This window comes from Thalassophryne amazonica, chromosome 13 (genome assembly GCF_902500255.1).
Source record: "Thalassophryne amazonica chromosome 13, fThaAma1.1, whole genome shotgun sequence".
Lineage (NCBI taxonomy): Eukaryota > Metazoa > Chordata > Actinopteri > Batrachoidiformes > Batrachoididae > Thalassophryne > Thalassophryne amazonica.
In genome coordinates, this window is record NC_047115.1 from 68048466 (window position 1) to 68074030 (window position 25565).

The window sequence follows — 25565 nt, forward strand, 5'->3', positions numbered from 1 at the left end:
CTTTCAGCCAACAGGTGAATATGTAGAAACTCCCCAGCTATGCGATTTCAGCACTAACTAACTAACTAACTAACTATCTATCTATCTATCTATCTATCTATCTATCTATCTATCTATCTATCTATCTATCTATCTATCTATCTATCTATCTATCTATCTATCTATCTATCTATCTATCTATCTATCTATCTATCTATCTATCTATCTATCTATCTATCTATCTATCTATCTATCTATCTATCTATCTATCTATCTATCTATCTATCTATCTATCTATCTATCTATCTATCTATCTATCTATCTATCTATCTATCGCACTTAAGGGGTGGGGGGTCATAATTTGTGACCAGTGTGTTAAATTAGGATGCCAACACAAAGCTTCAAGTGGAGACATTGAGTTGAAAACTCAGAAATACACTTATGGATTGGGAGGGGGAACTAACTGTGTAAAATGTGCATAAACCAAAGTATGGCCTCAAACAGTTTCTGTGGTTATGTCCTACCATTACACTGGTCACCAGCTGGTGACACCCTGAAGCCTGGCCCACAGTGACAGATAAAGGAACCTTCTGTGTTTTGGCAGTGGCCTCTGGTACAAATCTGCTCATCCTGACACTCATCGGCATCTGAAACATCACAAACAATGAACAGTTATGGAATATCTTCAATGGCTTTGTGATATTATATAATTAAAAACAAAGTAAAAACAATGTCAGTAAAGGACAATTAATGTCATGACTTTACAGAACAAAGAATTGCTTGAATATGTTGTTTGAGCACCAGTTGTCCTGCACCTAAAAGTGAAGAAAACCGTGAACTGCAGGCATCACCATTTGCTATCCAGAATTTTATATATTTTTTCCTCTGCCATCTTCCACTGGGCTGATATACAGTGCACAACAGAAAGACTCAGTCAGCACATATGCAGTAAAAGCATTCAAAGTAACAGGAAAGAGCAGAGATTATGGAAAATGTGGTTATAATTTGGTGAAATGCTAGTACAAACACACAACTACTCATCTATAACTAATTATCTCTACTCTGATATCCTTTTGCTTATCATATATATGCATAATTCACAACATAGTGACAGCTAAAAAAGGAAAACCACATTGAAGCAATAAGACTCCTAGGATGCCATCTACAATGATAGAGACTGCTAGCATTGAGAAGTGGCATAAACCCTCTGTCTAGTTCTGGCACAGTAAAGTGGAAACATACAAACATCCCACTCATATCTGTCAATAAATAATTGACAGATATGAGTGGGAGTGTGAATGTGTTTTTCTGTCTATATGTGTGTCGGCCCTGCAATACACTCACAGACTGTCTAGGATGTACCCCGCCTCTCAACCACTGACCACTGGAACAGGCTGTAGCCCACTGTGACCCTTAACTGGAACAAGAAGGTTTAGAAAATAAAGAGCTGGTTGTTTGTCAACCTGAGTTTATGGCATTAACCCTTGATGACCTTGTGTCAAGAGAAGAGTTGTGGTATTGTATGAGGAAGTCTGAAGTGGCAGAGACATACACTCAACAAAAATATAAATGCAACACTTTTGGTTTTGCTCCCATTTTGTATGAGATGAACTCAAAGATCTAAAACTTTTTCCACATACACAATATCACCATTTCCCTCAAATATTTTTCACAAACCAGTCTAAATCTGTGATAGTGAGCACTTCTCCTTTACTGAGATAATCCATCCCACCTCACAGGTGTGCCATATCAAGATGCTGATTAGACACCATGATTAGTGCACAGGTGTGCCTTAGACTGCCCACAATAAAAGGCCACTCTGAAAGGTGCAGTTTTATCACACAGCACAATGCCACAGATGTCGCAAGATTTGAGGGAGCGTGCAATTGGCATGCTGACAGCAGGAATGTCAACCAGAGCTGTTGCTCGTCTATTGAATGTTCATTTCTCTACCATAAGCCGTCTCCAAAGGAGTTTCAGAAAATTTGGCAGTACATCCAACCAGCCTCACAACCGCAGACCACATGTAACCACACCAGCCCAGGACCTCCACATCCAGCATGTTCACCTCCAAGATCGTCTGAGACCAGCCACTCGGACAGCTGCTGAAACAATCGGTTTGCATAACCAAAGAATTTCTGCACAAACTGTCAGACACCGTCTCAGGGAAGCTCATCTGCATGCTCGTCGTCCTCATCGGGGTCTCGACCTGACTCGAGTTCGTCATTGTAACCGACTTGAGTGGGCAAATGCTCACATTTGCTGGCGTTTGGCACGTTGGAGAGGTGTTCTCTTCACGGATGAATCCCGGTTCACACTGTCCAGGGCAGATGGTAGACAGCGTGTGTGGCGTCGTGTGGGTGAGCGGTTTTCTGATGTCAGTGTTGTGGATCGAGTGGCCCATGGTGGCGGTGGGGTTATGGTATGGGCAGGCGTCTGTTATGGACGAAGAAGACAGGTGCATTTTATTGATGGCATTTTGAATGCACAGAGATACCGTGACGAGATCCTGAGGCCCATTGTTGTGCCATACATCCAAGAACATCACCTCATGTTGCAGCAGGATAATGCACGGCCCCATGTTGCAAGGATCTGTACACAATACTTGGAAGCTGAAAATGTCCCAGTTCTTGCATGGCCGGCATTCTCACCGGACATGTCACCCATTGAGAATGTTTGGGATGCTCTGGACCGGCGTATACAACAGCGTGTACCAGTTCCTGCCAATATCCAGCAACTTCGCACAGCCATTGAAGAGGAGTGGACCAACATTCCACAGGCCACAATTGACAACCTGATCAACTCTATGCAAAGGAGATGTGTTGCACTGCATGAGGCAAATGGTGGTCACACCAGATACTGACTGGTATCCCCCCCCAACAATAAAACAAAACTGCACCTTTCAGAGTGGCCTTTTATTGTGGACAGTCTAAGGCACACCTGTGCACTAATCATGGTGTCTAATCAGCATCTTGGTATGGCACACCTGTGAGGTGGGATGGATTATCTCAGCAAAGGAGAAGTGCTCACTATCACAGATTTAAACTGGTTTGTGAACAATATTTGAGGGAAATGGTGATATTGTGTATGTGGAAAAAGTTTTAGATCTTTGAGTTCATCTCATACAAAATGGGAGCAAAACCAAAAGTGTTGTGTTTATATTTTTGTTGAGTGTATGTGAGGGTGACGCAGGATATGTACAACAGGGCGAGATCCAGAGCGAAAATCTGACAGATGCATTTTTGCCCAATGATAAAATAAAAATCGTACGCGTCTTGTTATTCAATAATCTTCATTCTTTGATTCGTGTGCAACATACGTACACTGTCACACTTCTTTTAATATATTTATTATACTTCATGGACCATAGTGAACACTTCTTATTTGTATAAATAAGATGTCCTAAAAAACAACACTATAACAAACATTGACTGTAAACAGGATCAAATTTATTGCCAAAATCTTTCAATGAATCTATATATGATTTTTTTCAATTGATAAAATCAATAAAAATATGACTGCATATATTCTTAATAATAATATATTAAGATACAGACAGTTCACAGAAGACATTTTCCATTGATACCAATCAAAATTAGAAACAGTCCAGCAGGTAACAATATTCATCATGTCCATGACTAAATATACTAGTATACGAGGTCTGTTAGAAAAGTATCCGACCTTTTTATTTTTTTCAAAAACCATATGGATTTGAATCACGTGTGATTGCATCAGCCAAGCTTGAACCTTCGTGCGCATGCGTGAGTTTTTTCACGCCTGTCGGTTGCGTCATTCGCCTGTGAGCAGGCTTTGTGTGAGCAGTGGTCCACCCCTCTCGTCAGATTTTTATTGCGAATAAATGTCTGAACGATTTGGTGCTTTGCTGCATCAATTTTTTCCAGAAACTGTGAGAGACCTCCAAGTGGTAACCATTCAGAAAATTCAAATGGCTTTGAGGGACGATTTTATGGGGATTACACAGATTAAGGAGTGCTCCAGCCGGTTTAAAGACCGCCCACAGCTGCTGAGAGCGCGCCGCGCTCCGAGCGCCGATCGACAGGCTCAAACCCCGCTGAAACAACCAGATCATTTCCAACGTGAAGGCTTTGTTGATCCGGGACGTCGTCTGACTTACACAAAAATGGCAGGAGACGTGGACATCAGTACTTTTTCGTCACATTCCACTGTTAAAGGAGTTTTTTTCATGGAAAGAAAAGTAGAGGATTGTTCTCATGGCGCGGCACAAAAACACCTCCGTGTTGGTCTCACAGGATGGCTTTGAGATGGCTTTCAGACGGCTGTCGGTGGGTTTTCAGTCGTGTGACTAACCGAGAAATTGTGAATGAGCCTGGACATGCCAGAACATGTCCTGTGAGGCTTCATCATGGCGTTGCTTTGCGCCATGCGGCTCCATCGCGACGCGCAGTATTCCTCCGCATGTCTGTCTCAATGTGCCGAAAAAGTGCTGATGTCCACGTCTTCCGCAATTCCTGTGCTAGTCAGAGGACGTCCCGGATAAAACACAGCATCCAGTTTGGAAATGAACGGCACATTCCACTGTTACAGGAGTTTTTGTCATGGAAAGAGGAGCGGAGGAATTCCGCGCGTTGCGGCGGTGCCACATGACATTCTTTCAAGGTGGACATGGGATTACATCAAGGATCGGCTCTGAGTCTGTTCTTGTTTGCAATTTTGATAGGCAGGTTGATGGAGAACATCCGACACATGGACTCTGATGTTTGCAGATGACAATGCAATCTGCACCAAGAGTAGAGAGCAGGTTGAGAGTTATCTGGAGACACGGAGAGCCACTCTGGAAAGAAGGGGAATGAAAGTCAGTAACTGCAAGACTGAGTACATGTGTGAATGAAAGAGAACCCGGTGGAATAGTGTGGTCACAAGGAGTAGAGAACCACAGGTAGACGAGTTAAAGTACTTGGGGTTCACTATCCAAAGTAGTGGAGATTCTGGTATAGAGGTGAAGAAGAAAGTGCAGACAGGGTGAAGTGGGTTTAGAAAGATGGCAGATTGGTAACAGAAGGATATTTGCAAAAGTGAAGGGAAACGTTTACAAGACAGTAATGAGACCAGCTATGTTGTACAGCTTAGAGATGGTGGCACTAACAAAAAGACAGGAGGCAGAGCTGAAGTTGGCAGGGCTGAAGATGTTGCAATTCTCCTTGGGAGTGACAACGATTGACAGGATTAGGAATGAACACGTCAGAGAGACGGCACAGCTATGATGGTTTGGAAACAAAGTCAGAGAAGGAAGACTGAGATGGTTTGGACACGTGCAGAGGAGGGATCCAGGGTATGTAAGGAGAAGATGCTGATGATGGAGCCAGCAGGCAGGCGGAGAAAAGTGAGGCCTTAGTTGTGTGAAGTGCCTTGAGGCAACTTTGTGGTGATCTGGTGCTATATAAATGAAATAAACTGTAACTTGAAATAGGCCAAAATGTAGGTAGCTAGTGTGACAGAGTCAGATGGAAACCATTGAATTGCTGTGGTGACTCCTAATGGGAGCAGCCAAAGAAGCATGACCTGCGGGTGTTTCTAAGTAATTGTTTGCTAAATGACATACCCAAAATGAAAAGGTTTATTACTCTTAACCATATGATAAAGGAGTCATTTACTGTCATTTTAAAGTTTCATGAAAATGAGTTGGGTTCAATGTCTGGACATTCTGAGGATCAACACAATGATTAAAAAGACTAAAATATTTTGGGAGTAAAGAGAAGATTTTATTTCATGATACATTTTTTTCAAAATGGATATTTTAAGAACACAAAAAGACAGCTCATTGGAATAACTACTGCGGAGGCTCTCTTTTGGCTGCTCCTGTTTTTGCTTGGGGCAACCACAGCAAATCCTAAATGTATCCACATGTTGGTTTGGCAGAACTTTTATGCAGGATGCCTTTCCTGATGCAACTCCAGATGTATGTACACACTGGGCCACTGGGTGGGAGGTGCCAGGTTGTAATACTCCTGCACTGTCATGCCCCTTGGATTAATATTAGCAATGTTGCTAAATATGTAAATTCCAAGACCTGAAAGTTTTGAAAAACTTAGCATGATTGTTGGTGGTCCTTTTTACACACATACACACATACAGCTATACTTCCTGAGAAAGCCCCTCTGACCCTGTTTTGTCTCAACTGCCAGGTGCATCAGTGCAGCTGCTGCAGCCTGCCAGCTCGCCTTCATATTAGGGTCCCTTTATTGAGAGAGTAGCGTCAACTTAGCACATGGCGCCATTTTGGGGCTAAAGGTGCTGAACTACTGAATTAACCTTTTATGTTTTCAATGTTTTTTTTTAATCAGTTAACCACATACAGAAACACATCCAAAATAAATATATCAAAACAAATATAAAAAAATTATAAAATTTACATAAATTTATAATTTATGATGCTTTAGTTAATGAATTTAAAGCCTGATTTATGCTTCTGCAGCTCTGTAACTCCGTGTTATGCAATGGCGTGAGTGACAGTTTTAAAGTTTCTGGATTATGCTTTATTCTGGACTAATTTGACCCTCACAAAGCTTTTCTTTCTACAATCATCACCTCCAATTCAGCGGTAAACTATACAATTTTCTCTTAATCTGACTCCGTTCTGTAAATTTGTGCACTTTTCTGCCAAATGTATGTGATCCCAAAATGTAATCAGCGAGCGCACTGCAAAAACTATTAAAATATGATGGGAGATGAAGGAGTGAAAGCAGAAAAGTGTCAAATCACAGCTTTTTGCTGTGTCTGATTTAACAGGTGCACGTCAGGCTGCAGCTCCGAGTCTGAGCACGGTGTGAAAAAAATAAACAGTCGGTCTTTTAATCATGGAAATGACTCTAGTTCCACATGCGAGTGGTTTTTAATGGAAATACATTGTGATCGGACAAGCCATTTTAGCCAAGGTGAGTGAAAATCCATTATACAAAATCTGTTATATACGGTGTTTATTAAATGGAAAACAATACAAAAACCTGGGATTTTTTTCCGGTGACTGTGAATATTCGGTTTATATGATGATGGTTTAGTTGAGTTTTACTGTATATGGGACTGAACAACAAATATATCTTGCAAACCTTTGACAATGTCGCCTTCCATCCCACATGGCTGGCTTTATTTTCACAATTTTTCTTCTGTTCGAATCTAAAGGGAATATGTACATCATGAAGCCCTTGTTGTGTCTATTTGTGCATCCAAATGCACAAAACCTGGCATTTTCAGTGAATAAATAAATAAAATAGCTGGATTTACATGCAGACAGATTAACAGTGAACGGCATTTTGGCCCCAAGATGGCACCACGAATCACGTGACCTTTTTTTTTTTCCGACTCATCATATCGCTACTCTCTGTATCAAGTGACTCTACTTCATATGTCTCAGCCCTGTTTGGTCACCCTGGCATCCACCTGAAGTTTTACCTCTGCTGTAGCCACCCAGCCACTATACAGATGCTTCTGCCCTGCTATGGACACCGAGCTGTCTTCCAGATGTTTCTGCCATGCTGTGACCACTTTATCTCCTCCCAGATAATTGCAGAGTGCCAGCACACATCTCCAGCTCCTCTCTCCAAGACAGCAGAGTCAGAGTGGCTCTCCAGCAGCAGTTCCTGTATCCGAGGTGGCCAAGGGTTGTGTGCCTCTCAAGCTCCAGTTCCTGAGACAACCGAAAGCTGGCATACCTCATTAGCTACTGATTCAGAGGCAATTGAGAGTCAGCACACCCCTCTGACCCTTTCTCGATTTGGTCACCAAGATACCCTCTGGACATCTTGTTGCGGGTTCCCAGCCAACTGCCAGACACCTTCCTCAGCTGGTTTCCAGATGTCCGTGCTCTGCTGTGGATGATCAGCTGCATTCTGCTTCATTGCTTCCTTGGTTTTAGGTCATTTGGAGCCACTCCAGGGTGTACTGTTATGACCTTAGCTGTCTGCCTGTCTTGCTGTGCTTTTCTGGGTTCATTTGTGTGTGTGTGCGTATACTCACTCTTGCGTTGTTTGTATGTTATAAAAAATAAAATGAAGAACAAATACAGAAAATTTGTGAACATGTTTCTGGGAATAATTGCCTGCACTTTTTTCTCGCATATTGTGGAAGTTGAGAGTGATTTGTCAGATAGCCACGATGATAAACAGTATTGAGAGCAGATCTAATTAAAAGCTTGAGGAGTGCACACTGCACGTAAATAGGCAGAGCATTTAGAGTGGCACGTTATAATTGCTCAATATTACACTGATAAACAGTAGCAGTTTTGAATTTCAGTCTTTAATAATTAAACTTAAATGACTCTTGCTTATTGGATAGCAAAGTCAACTGTAGAGTAAATACTGAAATCCATAATTTGTTGATCCAGACTCAGCTTTTCTGTGAGTAATGGCAACATCATCACATTAAAAAGCTTTACTGATGTTGCCTGTGGATTATAAGTATCTTGTTAACCAAGGTTCAAGGTTCAGGTTTTGAATCCAGGAACCATTGACAATGTCTATTCCCTAAGCTGGCAACAGCATGTGGCTGGGCCAGCAAAAATGCAGATGAGTGAGTGAGTGAGTTATTCCACCCCATTTAATTTGCGTAGACAGCAAGTTAAAACCAATATGTACTATCATCTCATAGCTCACCAAATAAGATCAAATCCCATTTAATCTCGTAAACTTTGATGCACCATATTGACTGAAAGAGCAATTTCATTTTGCCTATGTAATATCCCACAGATGTACTGCCAACTGTTGGATAGTTAGTGGAGGCACCGGATTTCACAAATGTCAGTTAACAAGTAATGCACGTTATCAATGAATTGTTAAAAATTGCAAAATGCTGTGGTTACATGTAGTGCATTTATCTATAGTCCATGGGCCAAGCAGGTTTTTGGTACCACTTAAGGGGATGAAACAACACTTAGAATCCAGCCTCAGTGTACCATGGCCTACACAAAAATGTATGATTGCCATCCCAGGGTGGTAGCTGTAGCCAGGCAGGGGTCAATGAAGAATTACACAGAGGTCAAACTTTAAAAATGCTCTAATCATGTTGACAACTATATCACATTGCTTGTCTGATCATAATGATTCCAAAAAGGTATAGTTTGGACTATCTATGACGGAATGTTCTGGAGTTATGAGGTAAAAACAGCAAAAATGGTGACAAAGGTTAAGTTCTGTTTGTACAGGGGTCAAAATTTAAAGTTGCTCCAATTTCAGTAAAAAATGATGCAAATTATTATTTGGGTTAATAGGGTTCTAATAAGGAATAGTTTGCACCATCTGACATGCTTAGTTTTCATGTTACAGGGTAACATATGTCACATGTCATAGAATCCAATGGATGTTGACCTTGTTTGACCTTTACTTTGGAGACCAAACATTCAACACAGTCAAAACTATTCCATTTATTAATCATTTTATTTCAACCAATAATTTGCATCATTTTTTACTGAAAACGTTAACTTTTGACCCCTGTACAAACTGAAACTGATCTTTGTCACCATTTTTGCCATTTATACCCCATAACTCCAGAACATTCTGTCATAGATAGTCCATACTATACCTTTTTGGAATCGTTATGATCAGACAAGCAATGTGATATACTTTTCAACATGATTGGAGCATTTTTAAAAGTTTAAAAGTTTTAAAAGTTTGACCTCTGTGTAATTCTTCCTTGACCCCTACCTGTGTACAGCTACCACCCTGAGATGGCTATCATTCCTTTTTTGTAGGTCATGATACACTGAGGCTGGATTAAGTCACAATTGATGACTGGCTCATGGACTACTACATATACTTAGGCAAAAAAAGTGGATTCTGCTTCCAGATTGGAAAAACGTTACCAATTAGAGTGAAGGAGTTCAGCAACCTTTCTAGGGGCCAAAAATGGAACATGAGAGGGATCATTTCTAAGACCACAATGGAAATAAGTGCTTATGCTTTATTGTGTTTATTTTTTATTAACGTGGTAATGTAGCTATTTTACTATATAATGCCATATAACAATGAATTAAATCAAAGCAGTATCATATCTCGTCTGGTGGAGGTTATTCTCCTGTTGCCTTAGAACTCAGAATCAGACTGGTGTTGGAAAAGAAAAATATAAAGATGGCTCGAGTAAAAATACAATCAAGAACAAATCATAAACATACTCAGGGGGCTACATAAGGCATCCACATGGCAAACCTAGACATAAATTAGTCACATTTATTATATTACAGACACGAACCTACATATAAAGATATTTTAGATTCTTTTCTAATGCAGAGAGTAAAAAAAATGACATTCCCATGAGCTTGGCAGTGCCACTCAAACATCTGTGAGCTCAGTTATTGACTTCTATAAAGGACTGTGGACTCTGCAGCATAACCTCATTATTCCCCCAAGCCACTATCACCATTTACTGCCACCCTTCTGTGGCTTGGCTTGCTTTCCATGGTGTGTGAGCACTCAAAACCTCACCTAAGCCTGGGTCATATGGGATATAGAAGGAGTAAACTGCAAGAAAGACCACTGATGGGCACACCTTTGGTTTTTGGTAGAAATAATAACACTTCCAGGAAAATGTGGGGCCATGCAGTGTTTTTTGGAAGCTTTTACTGGTGTTTCTGCCTGATTGGTGGGATGTTATATGCATGTGTTTCCCGAGCTGATTTCTGTATGTGTTGATGGTTAGACATTATATTCAATGAGGTTAGGATGTATTCCAACTATTCCAAAAATATTACTACTTTTGAATACATTTCAAATACCTGAGGTCACAGATTTAAGGTGTTTGTCTTAAGGTCAAACCCCTTAAGGAACTACTGTTAACACATTTTTCAGAATGTGCTTCACAATAAAAGTGTTTTAATGTAAATGCAGTAAAGGCCACACAGCTAAGAGCTTTACCATGAAAGTCAAAGGGTCATTGCAACATTCCAATGTACACAAACTGATGGTACCCAACATTAGCTAAAGACTTACAAATGTGTTACAAAACACACAGATAGGAAATGGACTACCAACATATACACCAGGGTGTGGTTCCAGATATGTGCTTCATGCTACCCATCTATGTCCTTGGACATCTGCATCATCCTAGTCCATCCATCTGCAAATGGGCATGGTACTTTGCAAGGGAAGTAACCTACGATGGCCTCGCATCCCATCGAGGAGTTGTAGACTCTCATCCATTTCACTTTGCGGTACTCTGATATAGTGCAGCAAATAAATTCATTTTTTAAGTGAAATACTTCACTTATACAAAGAAACATGAAATTTTCTACACATCTTCTTCATAGGTTAAGTCATCATTTTCACTGGATGGCCACTCAAAATTTCAAGATGGCCGCCATTTTTTCCAAGATGGCCGCCATGAAGTTTTGATCACGTCAATTATGCCCTCCTGGCCATGTATTTGAGTTTCTTTGTTGGTTTTATAGAGCCATGGCAGCACGTCTGTCAGGATCAAAGCCAATGATACAGATGTGCTGGTCATTGGCTTGAGTGTCTTCTCAACTCTACATAGTATGGGTGTGTAGCAGTTGTGGTTGGCATTCGGTCAAGGTTCGAGCCTTCGCTGGATTCCCATCCACGACCTATCAGACTATGCAGGCCAAGAGAGGGCCACAGGAATGCCATTCTTTGATGCCTTCACTGGCTGTCTCAGCCTTTAGAAACAAAGGGAAGAAGACAGCTTGGCAAACTTGAGATATGTTCCCAGAGGCTACCCCAGTATTTTCTAAACTGAGCAAGTACCCTCCGTCCATTGAGGATGCAGACATGGAGATTCTGGAGACGTTTGTGGTTCTCATGTATGACAGATCCAGCCCTGTTGACAGTGTAGATGAAGCCAGACTTGACCTGTTTGCCAGGAAGCAGAGGTCATATGAAGCCATCCCTCCTACCAGTGCAGCTCTGCTTCAACACACCAAACGTGTAGCATACCAGGCAGGATGCATATGGGCTCAGGCAATACTACGTCAGCCAGAAGCAGAGAGTCCAACTGATTGAGGCTGGGAAAAAGCAGGTGATGAGTGGAAGGTCTACTGGACAGCCAACTCGTCAATTGCAAAGAGTTATCAACAACTCACCAAATGTGGCTGCAACTCTGGCTGCTGTGGCAGGTGCAAATGCTACAGGCTCGGACTAGCTTGTACATCTTTGTGCAGTTGCAAATGTGACCTGTAAGCTGTCTCCTGAATGAGCTTATGATTTTTGTCTGGGTTTGCTGAGTTAGTCAGCCTAATGTCTTTTGGAAAAGGACAGATCTTCTTCCTATCTGGCCTGAAGTTTTTTTTTTTCAGCTGCAAACCCACAAGCCACATAAATGAGCTCATACTTTTTTATTGATCTTCACTTGCTTATACTTACAGAATTCAATTAAAATAGCACAAAGTGAAAGTGGTAAATATATTTTTCTTCCAAAAGGTGCACTAAATCAAACCATTGTCCGGCAAGACTGCCAGTCATACAGTGCATATTTACCAGCTTGTAACTGCAAAATTGAGCCAGTGTCACAATGATGCACATCTGGATCAGTTCTATTTTCCCTAGATATCTATAGTCCATCTTTTCATTCATGAATTCTGAAAATATTTCATGACAGGCAGAGATTGCATCTATAGGTATCTCACAACTCTTGCATTCAAAATAATTTAGGATACGTCAACGCCGTAACGGAACTAAAATTCCAGCCTTATAATTTGGAGTTTTCAATGCATTGTTGTGATTTGCTTCTACCTTCTTTATTACCACCATACGTTTGTGCATCATATATAGCAATATAGCAAATCCTAGAACCAAGTTCTCTTACCAGACAAACAAAAAAGAAAGTTTTCTATCGCGAAAGGGATTTTAGAAATTTTCCTCATAGCAAAAGGGTCCCTCGATGGTCATTTTGTTAAATATAATTCATCATAAAGAAAAATATATTACTTCTGACTTATTAAATTAACTGTTCTGCAAAGTGGAACAGGGATGGAACACTTGAATGTGTATTTTTTTATATGTATACCCAAAAAATGACGGAAATCAGTACAACTGGTGGCCATCTTGAAAAAATGGTGGCCATATTGAAATTTTGCGTTGCTATCCAAACTTTTCAAAAGAGTTGGTCCTAGTGAGCAAGTGTGCCAAATTTTATATTTCTTTGTATAACTGAAGTATTTTTTTCTTCTTATCTGCTGCACTAGATATAAGCACTGGGTCAAAGGGCCTGAGAGCCAGTGCAGGACATCATTCTTCTTTGAAAAATAGGGCTCAAACTTGACATTTATGGTGTGTGTGGTCCATGACATACAGCACAAATCCATTTGGGACACATACTAAACATTTTTTGAAATTGACACAGTGTGTAATGTGAGCACAAAATAAGGTACAGAGTGTAAAGGCATTGGATTGATAATTTAATTAGCCATGGGCACATTTTGGGCATAAGATGAAATAAACCAGAGTCTCATCTGTCATCCTCTTTAAGAGCTGAACCTGTTTTACTTTGCACTGTATGGAAGATAAAGTCCAAAATCTGCTAGAAATTTTGTTTGCCCAAAATAGATTCTATCTCTCATGAGACAAAGCATGATAAAGGGTAGAAATCCAAAGGGACAACTGATGACATATTTAATATTTAAATCCTGAAGGTGGATTTCACTGATTCTGTAAAGTAAAAAATGAGAACAGATATGAATTAAATGGTGATGGGAATACAATTCCACTGTTTTCCAATAATTTCCACAGTTTGGACAATGATTCAGTAAGTAATGAAAAGAAAATAATGTATTATCCTCATTGTACATGGCATCTGTTTGCACAATGTTTAACTCAATGGTTTTCAAACTGTGAGAGGTGCTCACCGTAGGGGGCGCACAGAGTTCTTCAGGGGGAGCGCAAAAAAAAAAAACTATAAACACTGTTAACAACAAGCGAAAGGGAAAAAAGTAAAAAGAATACAATGTTAGCTAACATACCAGGAGCAAAATGGATACATTTTAAGTGTGTAAATCTATCAGTGAGAAGACACAGTTTGGGGCAACCAAAAAAAGAAGAAAGTAGAGGACGATCTTTGTTTGCTCTTCTCCACAGTGCATCCCCGCCTCAGCTGCCTGTGCGTGTCAAAGATCCAGACTCATTGCTCACGCTAAACAAGAGGTGAGACTAGATGAGAGACTAAATATGTATAAAAGCTGAATTAATATTATTTATGTTAAAATGTGTTAGTTATGCCAAAGACATTTAAAAACACACAGAGATGTTTAAATGTTAAGAAAAACATGACAAAAGGTAAAAGAAGAATAGAAAGTTTTTTTTTTAAAAACGTGTTGAAAATGTTTGAAAAGGGTGTAAAATGTGTGAAAGAATAGAAAGTTCTTTAAAAACATGTTTAAAATGTTTACAAAGGCTGTAAAATGTGTAAATGCATAGACAGTTCCTTAAAAACACACAAATCTATTTTAAATGTGTTTACGATGTGTAAAAGAAAAAAAGAAAAAAAAACACACAAAGATGTTGAAATTGTGTGTATGTGTGTCTTGGGGGTGCGACGCAGCTTTTCATTTGTTCTCTGAGGGGCGCTCACTCTCCCACACTTTGAAAACCCAAGGTTTAGCTAGTTTCACGGCAGTATGTAAACTACCAGCAAGGAGAACTGTTTACATGGGTGAAGACTGAACACTTTGGACTAAAATTCAAACTTTTTAATATTCTCAAAGTTCTGTGTAATCCTGTCTGGGCCCATCCTGAGAATCTCCGGGATCCCCAAGAAGTCATTGGACATTAAAGCCAGCCTATATGAAAGTGCTGTGAGACCTGTGTGAGGTTGGGACAGAATCTGTGAATTTGTTCTGGCATCTACACCAATACTTGCATGGACTGGGTGTTGAGTACGGTTGTGGAAACCAGAGACCTGGACACTAACCAACGATCTAAGGTAATGGCCAGATGTCTTTTGTTTAGAGGAACATTGGCTACTGCTAGAATGACTGTGTCAAATGAAGGGTTACTTCGGAAGACCCAAAGCGGGTCCTGCATTGGCAAATGAGGTGACACAAGACAACAATGCATGCTCCCAGGCCTGACCTGTCTGAGTCCCTTCAGATTCAAATTATATGACAGGCAGTGATACTACAAAATATGTGAAACGATGGACATTTATATATTTTTATAATTTTTTCGAGTACATCTGACTGAATCTTTCAGCTACTCCCTTTTTTGCTCAGGAGAAAAAATAATCTGCTTTTGTTACATCCCAAATTCTAAAGATATGGTCTTTAATAGAGTGCAAATAAATGTCCATTACATAATCCAAATTAAATAAAACACAAAAGGCAATGTAGTACCTTGAATATGTATGTATACACATTTATACAGCTACAAGCTCCAGTGGCAACCCACTACAGAAACTGTGTCAAGCAATTTTGGCATGTTGCTTCATTGGACACAGGTTTATAGAAGGCTGGGTGTTAGGGTAAGGATTATGGTGGAACAACAATAGACTTTGTTAAGAGAAAATGTGAAATTGAGGCTTGAGTCTCCCATGAGCCTTATGAAAAACTGTACATGATATTTCTCATCTTCTCTTTAATAAAGAATGAGTGCATTATAACAATAATAATGAGAAAGAGACCCTTCGACTGTTCCCTTGTTTTCACTCAGGGTTGCCACAGCAAATCTGAGATGGATCTGCATGTTAGCAGATGTTTTACGCCGGATGCCCTTCCTGACGCAACTCCACATTACATGGAGAAATGTGATAGGAGTGGGATTTAAATCGGGAACCTTCCACACTGAAAACAAGTGCACTAACCACTTGGCCATCACCCCTGCATAACACCTTCTTCTTTGGCAGTCCGGTCTCTGGAGACCATCTGTGCACCTCTGGGAGTGATGCTTCAGCTGTGGCTCCTGATATGGCTTAGAAGTCCACTCCTTGATCTGCATGCCCTGTTGCATACAGTACATATGTGGTGTATGGATGGGGATGCATTTGTCACTGCATTCTTCCTGTTTCTCCGCTTCTCTGCTATAAGTTCTCCCCTTTTTTTGTCTGCCTCCATGGCACCATTATACACTGCCCAGCACCAGGCAGCTCTGTCCTTAGCCTGCGCTTCCCAGGTGTCTAAATAGATACTGCATGCTTTCAGGTCTCTCTTACAGGTGTCCTTGAAGCGTAATGCAGGACGACCAACTTGACCATCTGGCCATACAGCACATCCTTAGGAATCCTTCCTTCCTCCATGCGTCTGACGTGCCCTAGCCAGCGAAGGCGACGCAGGCTGAGGATGGAGTAGATGCTCTGTATCTTAGCCTGTTGCAGTATGTCACTGTTTGGTACTTTGTCCCTCCACGTAATCCCTAGGATGCGCCGAAGGCACCGCATATGGAAGGCATTTAGTCGCTGTTCCTGTCACACATATGTGTTCCACGTCTCGTTTCCATACAGTAAGACACTCAGTACACAGGCCTGGTATACTTGTACTTTTGTGTGCAGTAACAGAGCCCTGTTTTCCCATACCCTCTGGGTTAGTCTGGCCATCTTAGTGTTAGCCTTACTGAGCCACTTGTCCAGTTCAGTGTCTAGTGACAAAGTGCTGGTAACTAGAACCCAGGTAGGTAAAGCTGTCCTCTGTTTTTAAGGGTACATTATCCATGGTAATAGTAGGGGGTGTGCTTACCCCTTGTGCACAAACGTGTTTTTCCAGGCTTACAATAAGTCCAAATTGTTGACAGGCAGTGCCAAAACAGTTGCTTAGTCTCTGAAGGGCAGCCACTGTGTTGGCTACAAGTGCAGCATCATCTGCAAAAAGCATCTCTCGTATGAGAACTGTCCTCACCTTAGCCTTGGCACGAAGTCATGCAAGGTTAAACAGTTTCCCGTCAGATCTTGTATGTAGATAAACACCATGGGTGGATGTGCCGAAGGTGTGTGACAGAAGTATGGAGAAGAATATTCCAAAAAATGTAGGTGCTAACACGCAACCTTGCTTTACCCCGCTATTGATGGAAAATGAGTCTGAGCAGGTTCCATCATACAAGACAGTTCCTTTCATGCTGGAGTGGAATGAAACCACCATACTACAAAGTTTTGGTGGGCAGCCAATCTTCTTTAGAAGCTCAAATAGGCCCTTCCTACTGACTAGATCAAACGCTTTGGTCAGGTCTATAAACAACATGTACAAGGGTTGGCCTTGCTCTCTGCTCTTTTATTGCAAATGACGTAGGGAAAAAAACATATCTGTCGTAGACCTTCCCGCCCTGAAACTGCACTGGGATTCTGGATACCTACGATCTAGGATTTTTAGTCTGTTTAGAAGGAACCCAGCAAACACCTTGCCCACTATGTTTAGTAGTGAAATGCCCCTGTAGTTGTTACAATCCCCGCGGTCTCCCTTCTTTTTGTAAAGCGTCACTATGGTGGCGTCCCGCATGTCATGAGGGACAGCCCCCTCCTCCCAACAGAGACAGAGTAGTTCATACAGTGGCTGAAGTAGGGCTGGTTTCCCACACTTGATGGCTTCAGGTGGTATATTGTCACTACCTGGTGTTTTCCTGCATAACAATAATAATAATAAAATGCACAAAACCACTTAAGACTTAAAAGACGTACAAGACTGGAACATCGGGCCAGTGCTTATTCCTCGACACAATAGTGGGAAGTGAATGAGAATCTATGACTCACTCCGGATGGGACGTCAGCCCATTGCAGGTTACTTCCTCATCCAAGTCTGGTGCCCATTTACAGCTGGACGGACTGGGACAATGCAGATGAAGTGTCTTGTCCAAAGACACAGACGGGTAACCTGAAGCATATACCTGGAATGGAACTGCAGTGTACATATATATTTGTAGTTCACCTCCTATCCTACAGACTCATCTGCTCTTTAGAACAGAGTATCAAATTTGAACAAATCTTAATCCATGTACTGTTAAAGAAACACACACACACACACACACACACACACACACACACACACACACACACACACACACACACACTAGAAACTTGTTTTTTAAGAGTTTGTTTATTCCACATTAGCTCTGAAAAGTCATCAGGTCTCATGCCTAAAGTACTATTACACTGGCTTTTGTTGGTCATTGGTTACTTGGTTAGGTTAGCTGGTGGCTTTGTGAGGTATGGGGTGGGTGTTCTGGGCATGTTCCGGGTTTTTGTGTGCCTGACCACTTGGCTAACAACACAGTCTCAGAGGACACACTGAGTATTTTACTCAAGCTTGAAGAGCACATGGAGGATTTAGAGACAATCTGAAGTATAAGTCTACAACAATTCAGGTATGACTCAATGCAGCTTTACATTTAAGAAACACATGTACTTATCTAAAACAGATTCACATTGACCAAACATGCCCATATATTAGAAATCACAGCAATGGATTACTACAGGGTGGCATTTGGTAAGTGCCTATAAGATAGGAAGGTGTACTCACACAAAGCTGGACCTACCTACACACTGTCCTCCTTGTGGCAAAAACCCATGAGGGCAGGAGCCACAGTTGTAGCCACCAGGCACATTGAAGCAGATACCAGATGGGCATATTGTCTTGTTTTGACATTCATCAATATCTGTAGAAAATATAAATACATTAATGAAAGGAAGCCCCTAAAAAGAATACTATCAAAAACACTCTACATGACCAGGTCAAAAACTTTAAGGATTCTTAAATTATAGTTGAAGACCAAAGGCACAATGGCACAATGAAAAATGTTTTAAAATGTAAAAATCAAGCCTTTATGGAACGCTTATTGTTTATTATAAAAAAAAGACTGCACCGTCACAGATATGCATCCCAGAAGGACATGGTCTGCAACTGTGACAAATCAGCAGTGTTGCCACAGTTACTTTGATAAAGTAATCCAATTACAAATTACTCCTTGAAAAAGTAACTTAGTTACTTTACTGATTACTCAATTGTAAAAGTAACTAAGTTAGATTACTAGTTACTTTTTTAGTTAATTTCCCCAGCTGCCGACAACAACCCTCTGCCACCTCAACATGACAATGATACCTGTTTTGCCAAAACTCACTTTATAGTCACCCTTTCTTGACTTCAATGAAAATAAATACTTGTTTTATAAAAAGTAAAATAATCTTTCTTGACCTCATATTTAACTGTTGACAGCACTGTAACAGTAAAACTTGCAATTTCTAACCTACATTGTTTATAAATGTAACTATTAAATTCTAACATTTTTCTAACATTTAAATTCTCTATAAACATTTTACTTGTCAAAATTATTATTATTTTAAGTAGTATTAGTAGTTGTAAAAAAACGGCTTCAAAACTGGACCTTTAATCTAGGGGTGTTGTGGGGGAGGGGGGCACATCCCTGCCTCACGCCCCCATTCCATCTGGATTCGCCCCTGCTTTGGCATTTGAGCACAAAGAATGGATAATATTTATTTATGCAGAAAACATGACCAGATTTACAGGTAAGAAATTTTTATTGTGTTTTCACATCATGTGGTTCTCAGAAAGAGAGTTTAGGTGCATTTGAGTGGAAAATAGTGTTAGTTGTTGACGCGTCGCGGAGAATCAGCTGTTTTTAACGAGACGATACGGAGCGGCTCAGCTCAGAATTCTAAATAAAGGAGAAAAATAAAGCATAAAAATGACTTTGTAAAGCTCAGTGCAGGTGTGCTGTTTTCACCGCGCTTTAAGAGGTGAGGACAAGTCGTAGCTGATGAAAAGCTCACAGCTCGCTTAAAGTGTCATAGACATTGTCTCAGCTGTTGTATAGCACAACCATGGTGCTTCTGGAAAACCTTCCAGTGATGTTACAGCCTCTACATAAATGCAAAGGATTAGCCAAGTATGAGGGGCAACTGAGGAGTTTTGAACCTGATCCAGAAAAAGTAAGTCATGGTTCCTCATCTTTTGCATTCTGAGAAACCAATGTTTCTCAACACTGCACCCAGTGAGTCAAAATTTCACACAATCTCGGGAAATGTCAATTTCTCAGAATGCAAAAGATAGAGAACCACGCCCTACAGGCTCAAAACCTCTCAATCACAACTCGAATGTCAAAGGTTGGGGGGATGAAGAGAGAAAATTTTCAACATTTTTAAAATCCAGCAATGATTGAAAGAAGACCACAGCACAATGATGTAATACCGCAGTTCACCAGACCCTCCCCCCTCGGACCCTGCAAGGTTTTTCAATGTAAGGACAAGGCCTGAAATCCTGATCTTCTAGGGTGCATAAACGAGAACAAAGGTAACTCATCTTTTCACAGATGTCAAGATCAGATAATTCTGGGTAATCTTAAAGAAATCATGTGAACGGATGTGGCTTTAATCAACAGGCAGTATATGCATCTACTTTTCCTTCAGACTTCAGAGGAAGGAGTACTACCAGACTGTTTTTCCTCCCCTGACGCATGACAGCTGAATGTGTGGTTGTCACCCTTTAAAAATTAAACAGTTTAACGCCATATAATAATAGGTACAGTTCATGGGTTAAAAACATATATGGTTGGAAACTCTGGTTTGGTTGATTTGTACCACAGGGTAGGAACCTATAAAGAGCCCAAAATATATGAAAATACTCCAACTGCTGAGCCTGTTTTTGTATTAATCTTAATACCAGATACACTGGTTGCATTGCCACATGCATATAACGCATAAAAAGTACTAATCTCATACATCATTGTCCACTGAAGAGAAAAGATTTTATTGCAGCTATGGGGAAATAACCATCAGACCTATTTACCCTCACAACCTTCATTCAGTATTATTTGGTGGGTGGGGAATCCTGTGTTGAAACGACAGGAAACCACATAATGACAGAGCGCTTCACATTTATATCCCAATAGCTGAAGTAGGGAGGAGGGTGGCAACAGATGTTGGTAAAAGCCAGTACAGTGTGTTCACTGGTCTCAGCTAAAATGCCACAGACATATCATTCTATTAGTGTGCACTTGTTAGTGTACAGGTTTATGCTACAAATACGTACATAGAAAATTTTGACTGAATGTCCAGCGCCCGGTTTAGCGTATGTGATAAACACGACTTTCTCACACTTTCCCATTCAATGTATGCCTGCATCCTAAAGCATGACCTCAGATCTTGTACTGATAGCAACATTGCTACTCTCAGAGCTATGCCTAAATCTTGTGTTTCAATTCCAATTTGCTCTAAACATTTCAAATGGCATTATTTATACAGTGGCAAATCAAAACACATCATCTCAAAGTGCTATACAAAAAGGGCTACACCTTATCCACCCCAAGAGCGAGAACACGGGTGACTGTGAAAAGGAATAGCTTCCTTCTAACACAAAGATATCTCATACTGACTCAATGTGGCAGCAGCCTGATATGACCATTCTATCCAGACACCATACAGAAACCACAATACAAAACTGACACAAACATGCAGTAAGTGCCAACCACACTAACCTGTCACAAAGCGACAGTGGCCACCAAAGCTCCCTGAGATGAAGCAGTGAAGCAGCAAGGTGAATTTATGATTTTTTTAATGAGTGTTTACTTTTTTGTTTAATGGTTGTGTTCAAGTTTTGTTGTATGTACAAGAAGTGTGTGCATGCCTTATGAACATAAAGCTGCATCTGAGTATTGGATCATTTAATTACAACAGCGTTGGGTGAAAAAACAAACAAACCCACAGCTGCATCAGGTGGAAACAACAAATGACATATGTTGCACTGTACGCTCTTTTGCGCAAGGTGAAAGATCACCACAAAGTCTGGAAAGAAAATGGCTCCTTGTGTCACTTATTTCTGGGTAGGTTCATGTTGCTACTCTCTGTATACTGGGACACTACCAACCAAACCAACCCACTAAGCTATGGAAATTTTGCAACTCATTCATAGTCAGTGCTTCCCTCAGGATCTTCTTTTTGGTCCTTAAAATAATTTTTTAGTTTAGGAAAGTCTCAAAATACACTGAGTACAATTCAAAACATCTCTTCTTAACACAAGAACTTAAAGCAGTACAAATTTTCGAGTCTTAAAACAGTTAATGGTTTTCCACCTGGGTGTCATGAAGTTCAAAAGTTCCAGGGGTAATTCAAGTGAGACTTTATACTTTGAATATTGTTTATTTCCTACTGAAGTCAAATTTCTCAGATAGGTTTCAATTATTACAGTATGCTTTAATCTCTTAGTGAATCTGCAAATTGGTTTAATATGGAGTTGGACAGAAACTAAAAATGATAAATCCACAGTTCAACCACATTGTCATAATTAAAATGTTAGAGCAAAAATAACCAGCAAAGCTTATTTATTTGGTGATATTTTCACAGTACTGATGGAAAATGTTATTATCACTTTATTCAGAATGAATACATTTTTGCATATTTTGGTATGTGCATGAGATATGTTTATGGAAAGGGAAAATAACGAGCTGCAAGTGCTTACCAGTGCAACTGGTTCCTTCCTCATCGACAAGGAATCCAAATGGACACACACAAAGGAAACTGCCTGCAGTGTTCTTGCAGCGACCGCCAAAGCACAAAAATGAATTGTCCAAACATTCATCTACATCTGAATATACACAGACACACAAAACAGGACAACATTACTTAACCCTGGCTAGAAACAAATGATCAACCTTTCATACCCTATTCCCAAAAATGACAGCATCTGTAACACTGCAAAAAAAAGGAAAGAAATCAAACAGCCTTGTGTGACTATTTATGGAACTTTACTATACTGACTCAACAGGAAATGGCTATAATCACAGATATAAATGTAAGATAGCTCATTTGTCTCACACAAGTGTGTCAAGAGCATCCCCTTATTAGAATGGTTAGATGCACTCGTGGATTTGGAAAATGACAATTTCTGAAATTTTGCCTCTATACCACCACAGAGTTAAAATGAAATAATCAAGGTGTGCTTGTAGTACAGACTTCCAGCTTTAATTCAATTATTGACAAAAAATAATGCATTATCAATTAAGGAACAACAGCCAATTGAACAGATAATTGCTCCATTTACAGCTCTGACTGGACAATCTAAATATAAGGGCCATTTTAAATAAAAATAATAATTTTTAAAGCCGGTTTACTGTAGACAAGTTCGGGGGTGGATACATGCACATTTCCAAGTCACTGAATATGCCTTTGACTTCATTAACATCAATCAAAGAAATACAGAAAGAGCCACCTGACATTCTAAAATACAGAGCACAGTATATCTTGACAGAGGTAAAGGCAGTCCTGGATTCAAAACAACAACCAAATGAAAATAACAACTTCCTATACGTCCCTGTGATTTTTAGGATGACACGTATCACAAAAGGACAAAACCCAGTAGTCACACAACATCAATCAATGGAAACGCTGCCATTTTGCAATTGTTTTGTCAGCATTCTGAAAGTATTGCTTAAATTCTGCATAAATCATAATAAAAACCTGCGCCTCAATTTTTGAGAAGGGCCTACTCTATGATTTTATATACAATTTTAAATCTAAAAACATCAAATTTATCTAACCTACGTATTTCTGATCCCTCCCTGCTCTGCCAAAAGCTTTAAAATGATCCATAGACATTAGAGTAGATTACTTGTGGTTATATTAATCTTATGTGAAGACAAGCGTCTGTGTAAGAGTTAACTTTTTAAAAAAAATTTTAACCATTAGTGTGACCTGGTATAATGGTTCCTCGAAAATTAACTCTGTAGAATATGTCTAGTGGCTGCTTATGATAATTTGTGTGATAAAAATACATATTACAGCGTAGCTTAGATCTGACTGAACTCAACCATTTTGCTTAAATAGACTTTTCATGAGTTATAACTTAAAAATACAGATGTCCATTTTAAGTTTCATAATCAATACTGTCTGTCAAATACACTATCTTAATGAGGAGCCAAACTTGGTAAAAATAAAATGCATCAAAGATTTGCTTCTAAGGGAGAAATGTATCTAAGGTCGCTGGGTGACATAATCAACAACCGACACAGTCCTCACCTACACAGGTGGTCTGGGTGTCATCTAAGCGGTAGCCATCATCACAGTGGCAGGTATATCCTTCAGCCGTGTTGTAACAAACCCCCCGACCACAAATGTAAGGGTTGATCTGGCATTCATCCACCTCTGGGGCAGAAGAGAGAGAGACAGATAAAGATAGACACAGACAGAGTGAGAGAAAGAGTGATACAGAGAGAGAGAGAGAGAGAGAGAGAGAGAGAGTGTATCATTGCAGCAGCAATTTGTAACAGTAACTCTGGGTCTGAATGGTGAGGACACACTTCCTGGTTGGGTCACGGGTCATATAACGTATGTAAGGTTGTATTTTTTTCATTTGAGCATCAAACCTTTGCTAAGGTATACAGCTCTGAGTGTCCTGGATGAATTGGAATCTTATCTATTTTTTTGGCCAATGGACAAATCACTCATGCCCACTGCAGAAGTTTCACTTACCCACCATCACTCTGGCCGTAATACCCAGAAAAATTATTGGTATGCTGACGAGCCGAAGGCCTTTCTTTTGTGTTTAAAGTCCAACTTCCAGCTACTTTTGTCTTATTTTGTCTGTGTGCTTTCACAATCATTACACATTACATAATTTAACCCTCTGGGGCCGACGACAGCTAAGACCAAGCTTTACTAAATTATAAATAACTTCTGAATAGATAGAAATAGATAGAAAAAACTAGAAGAAACTTTTGCTGAAAAGTTAACTCCACGGACTTTCGAGCCAGCCATCGGCCATCTTTGTACTCCTCATAGAAACTGTGTGATGACGTGCGCAATGTGAGTGTCCAATCGGAATTGGTTCACCGTCACATGCTTTTCCAAAATCCAATCGTAGGGAAGATTTACCTCACATGAAAAGCCAAAGATCGTTTTCAGGAGTGATATGTTACTAGTTGGCCCGTTTGAATAACCCCCTGGGTGCTCCAATGAGTACATACTATTAGTACACACTCACTGTGCCCTGCGCCATTACGCACAGTGATCGGTGAAAGCAGGAGCACACAGAGAGCCTCTGATGATAATCTAACATGCTCAAACAAAGAGTGTGTAACTAGGATTGCTCCACTAGTTTGCATGTGAATGTTACTGGATAACTCTGTTGCTTTCTCTGCGTAAAGCACTGTTTACCATGTCAATGGACAACAAAACACACAGAACATTTTGTATATATTGTTCAAAATGTGCATTTGTGTTTATTGTTTGAACCTTTTTGTTGTACAGCCTTTCACACAAGACCTCAAATTACCTTTATAAAGTGTCAAAACAGTTCTTTATTATAGTTTGCTGTGTGTTTTGAATAAATGTGTGTGGAAAATTATTTTTCGCTTTATTTTATCCTTGCCTATTTTTGATTGTAAACCTTTATTACACTTATAAAACACAACAAAAACATATATATTCTGAAAGCACAGGTTGCCCTGAAAAAAAGAGACATAAAACTTGATTGTGGGATGCAGGGAGAGCTGTTAACAGCAATAATAAAACATTTATGCCAGGCGAGTGAACTGTCCAAAAAATGCCCTCGGACCCCAAAGGGTTAAAGCAAAGATGTTATGGTATGGTGTTGGGACAAACTAAACAGAACCCCAATAGCAGGTCAGCCAGACAAGGAGTCAGGGTTAACAAGAACAGCAGTTTATTGATTCACATGTGAGATT

General features: G+C 40.1%; 1 protein-coding gene across 1 annotated transcript in view; it reads right to left on the bottom strand.

Annotated features, from left to right (window-relative positions):
* Positions 1–25565, bottom strand: part of ltbp1 (latent transforming growth factor beta binding protein 1) — a 440667-nt gene that overhangs the window by 67357 nt on the left and 347745 nt on the right. Inside the window, 4 exon segments of the mRNA XM_034184166.1 lie at positions 504–626; positions 18408–18527; positions 22343–22468; positions 23899–24024. Of these exon segments, the coding sequence (XP_034040057.1) occupies positions 504–626; positions 18408–18527; positions 22343–22468; positions 23899–24024 (495 nt within the window).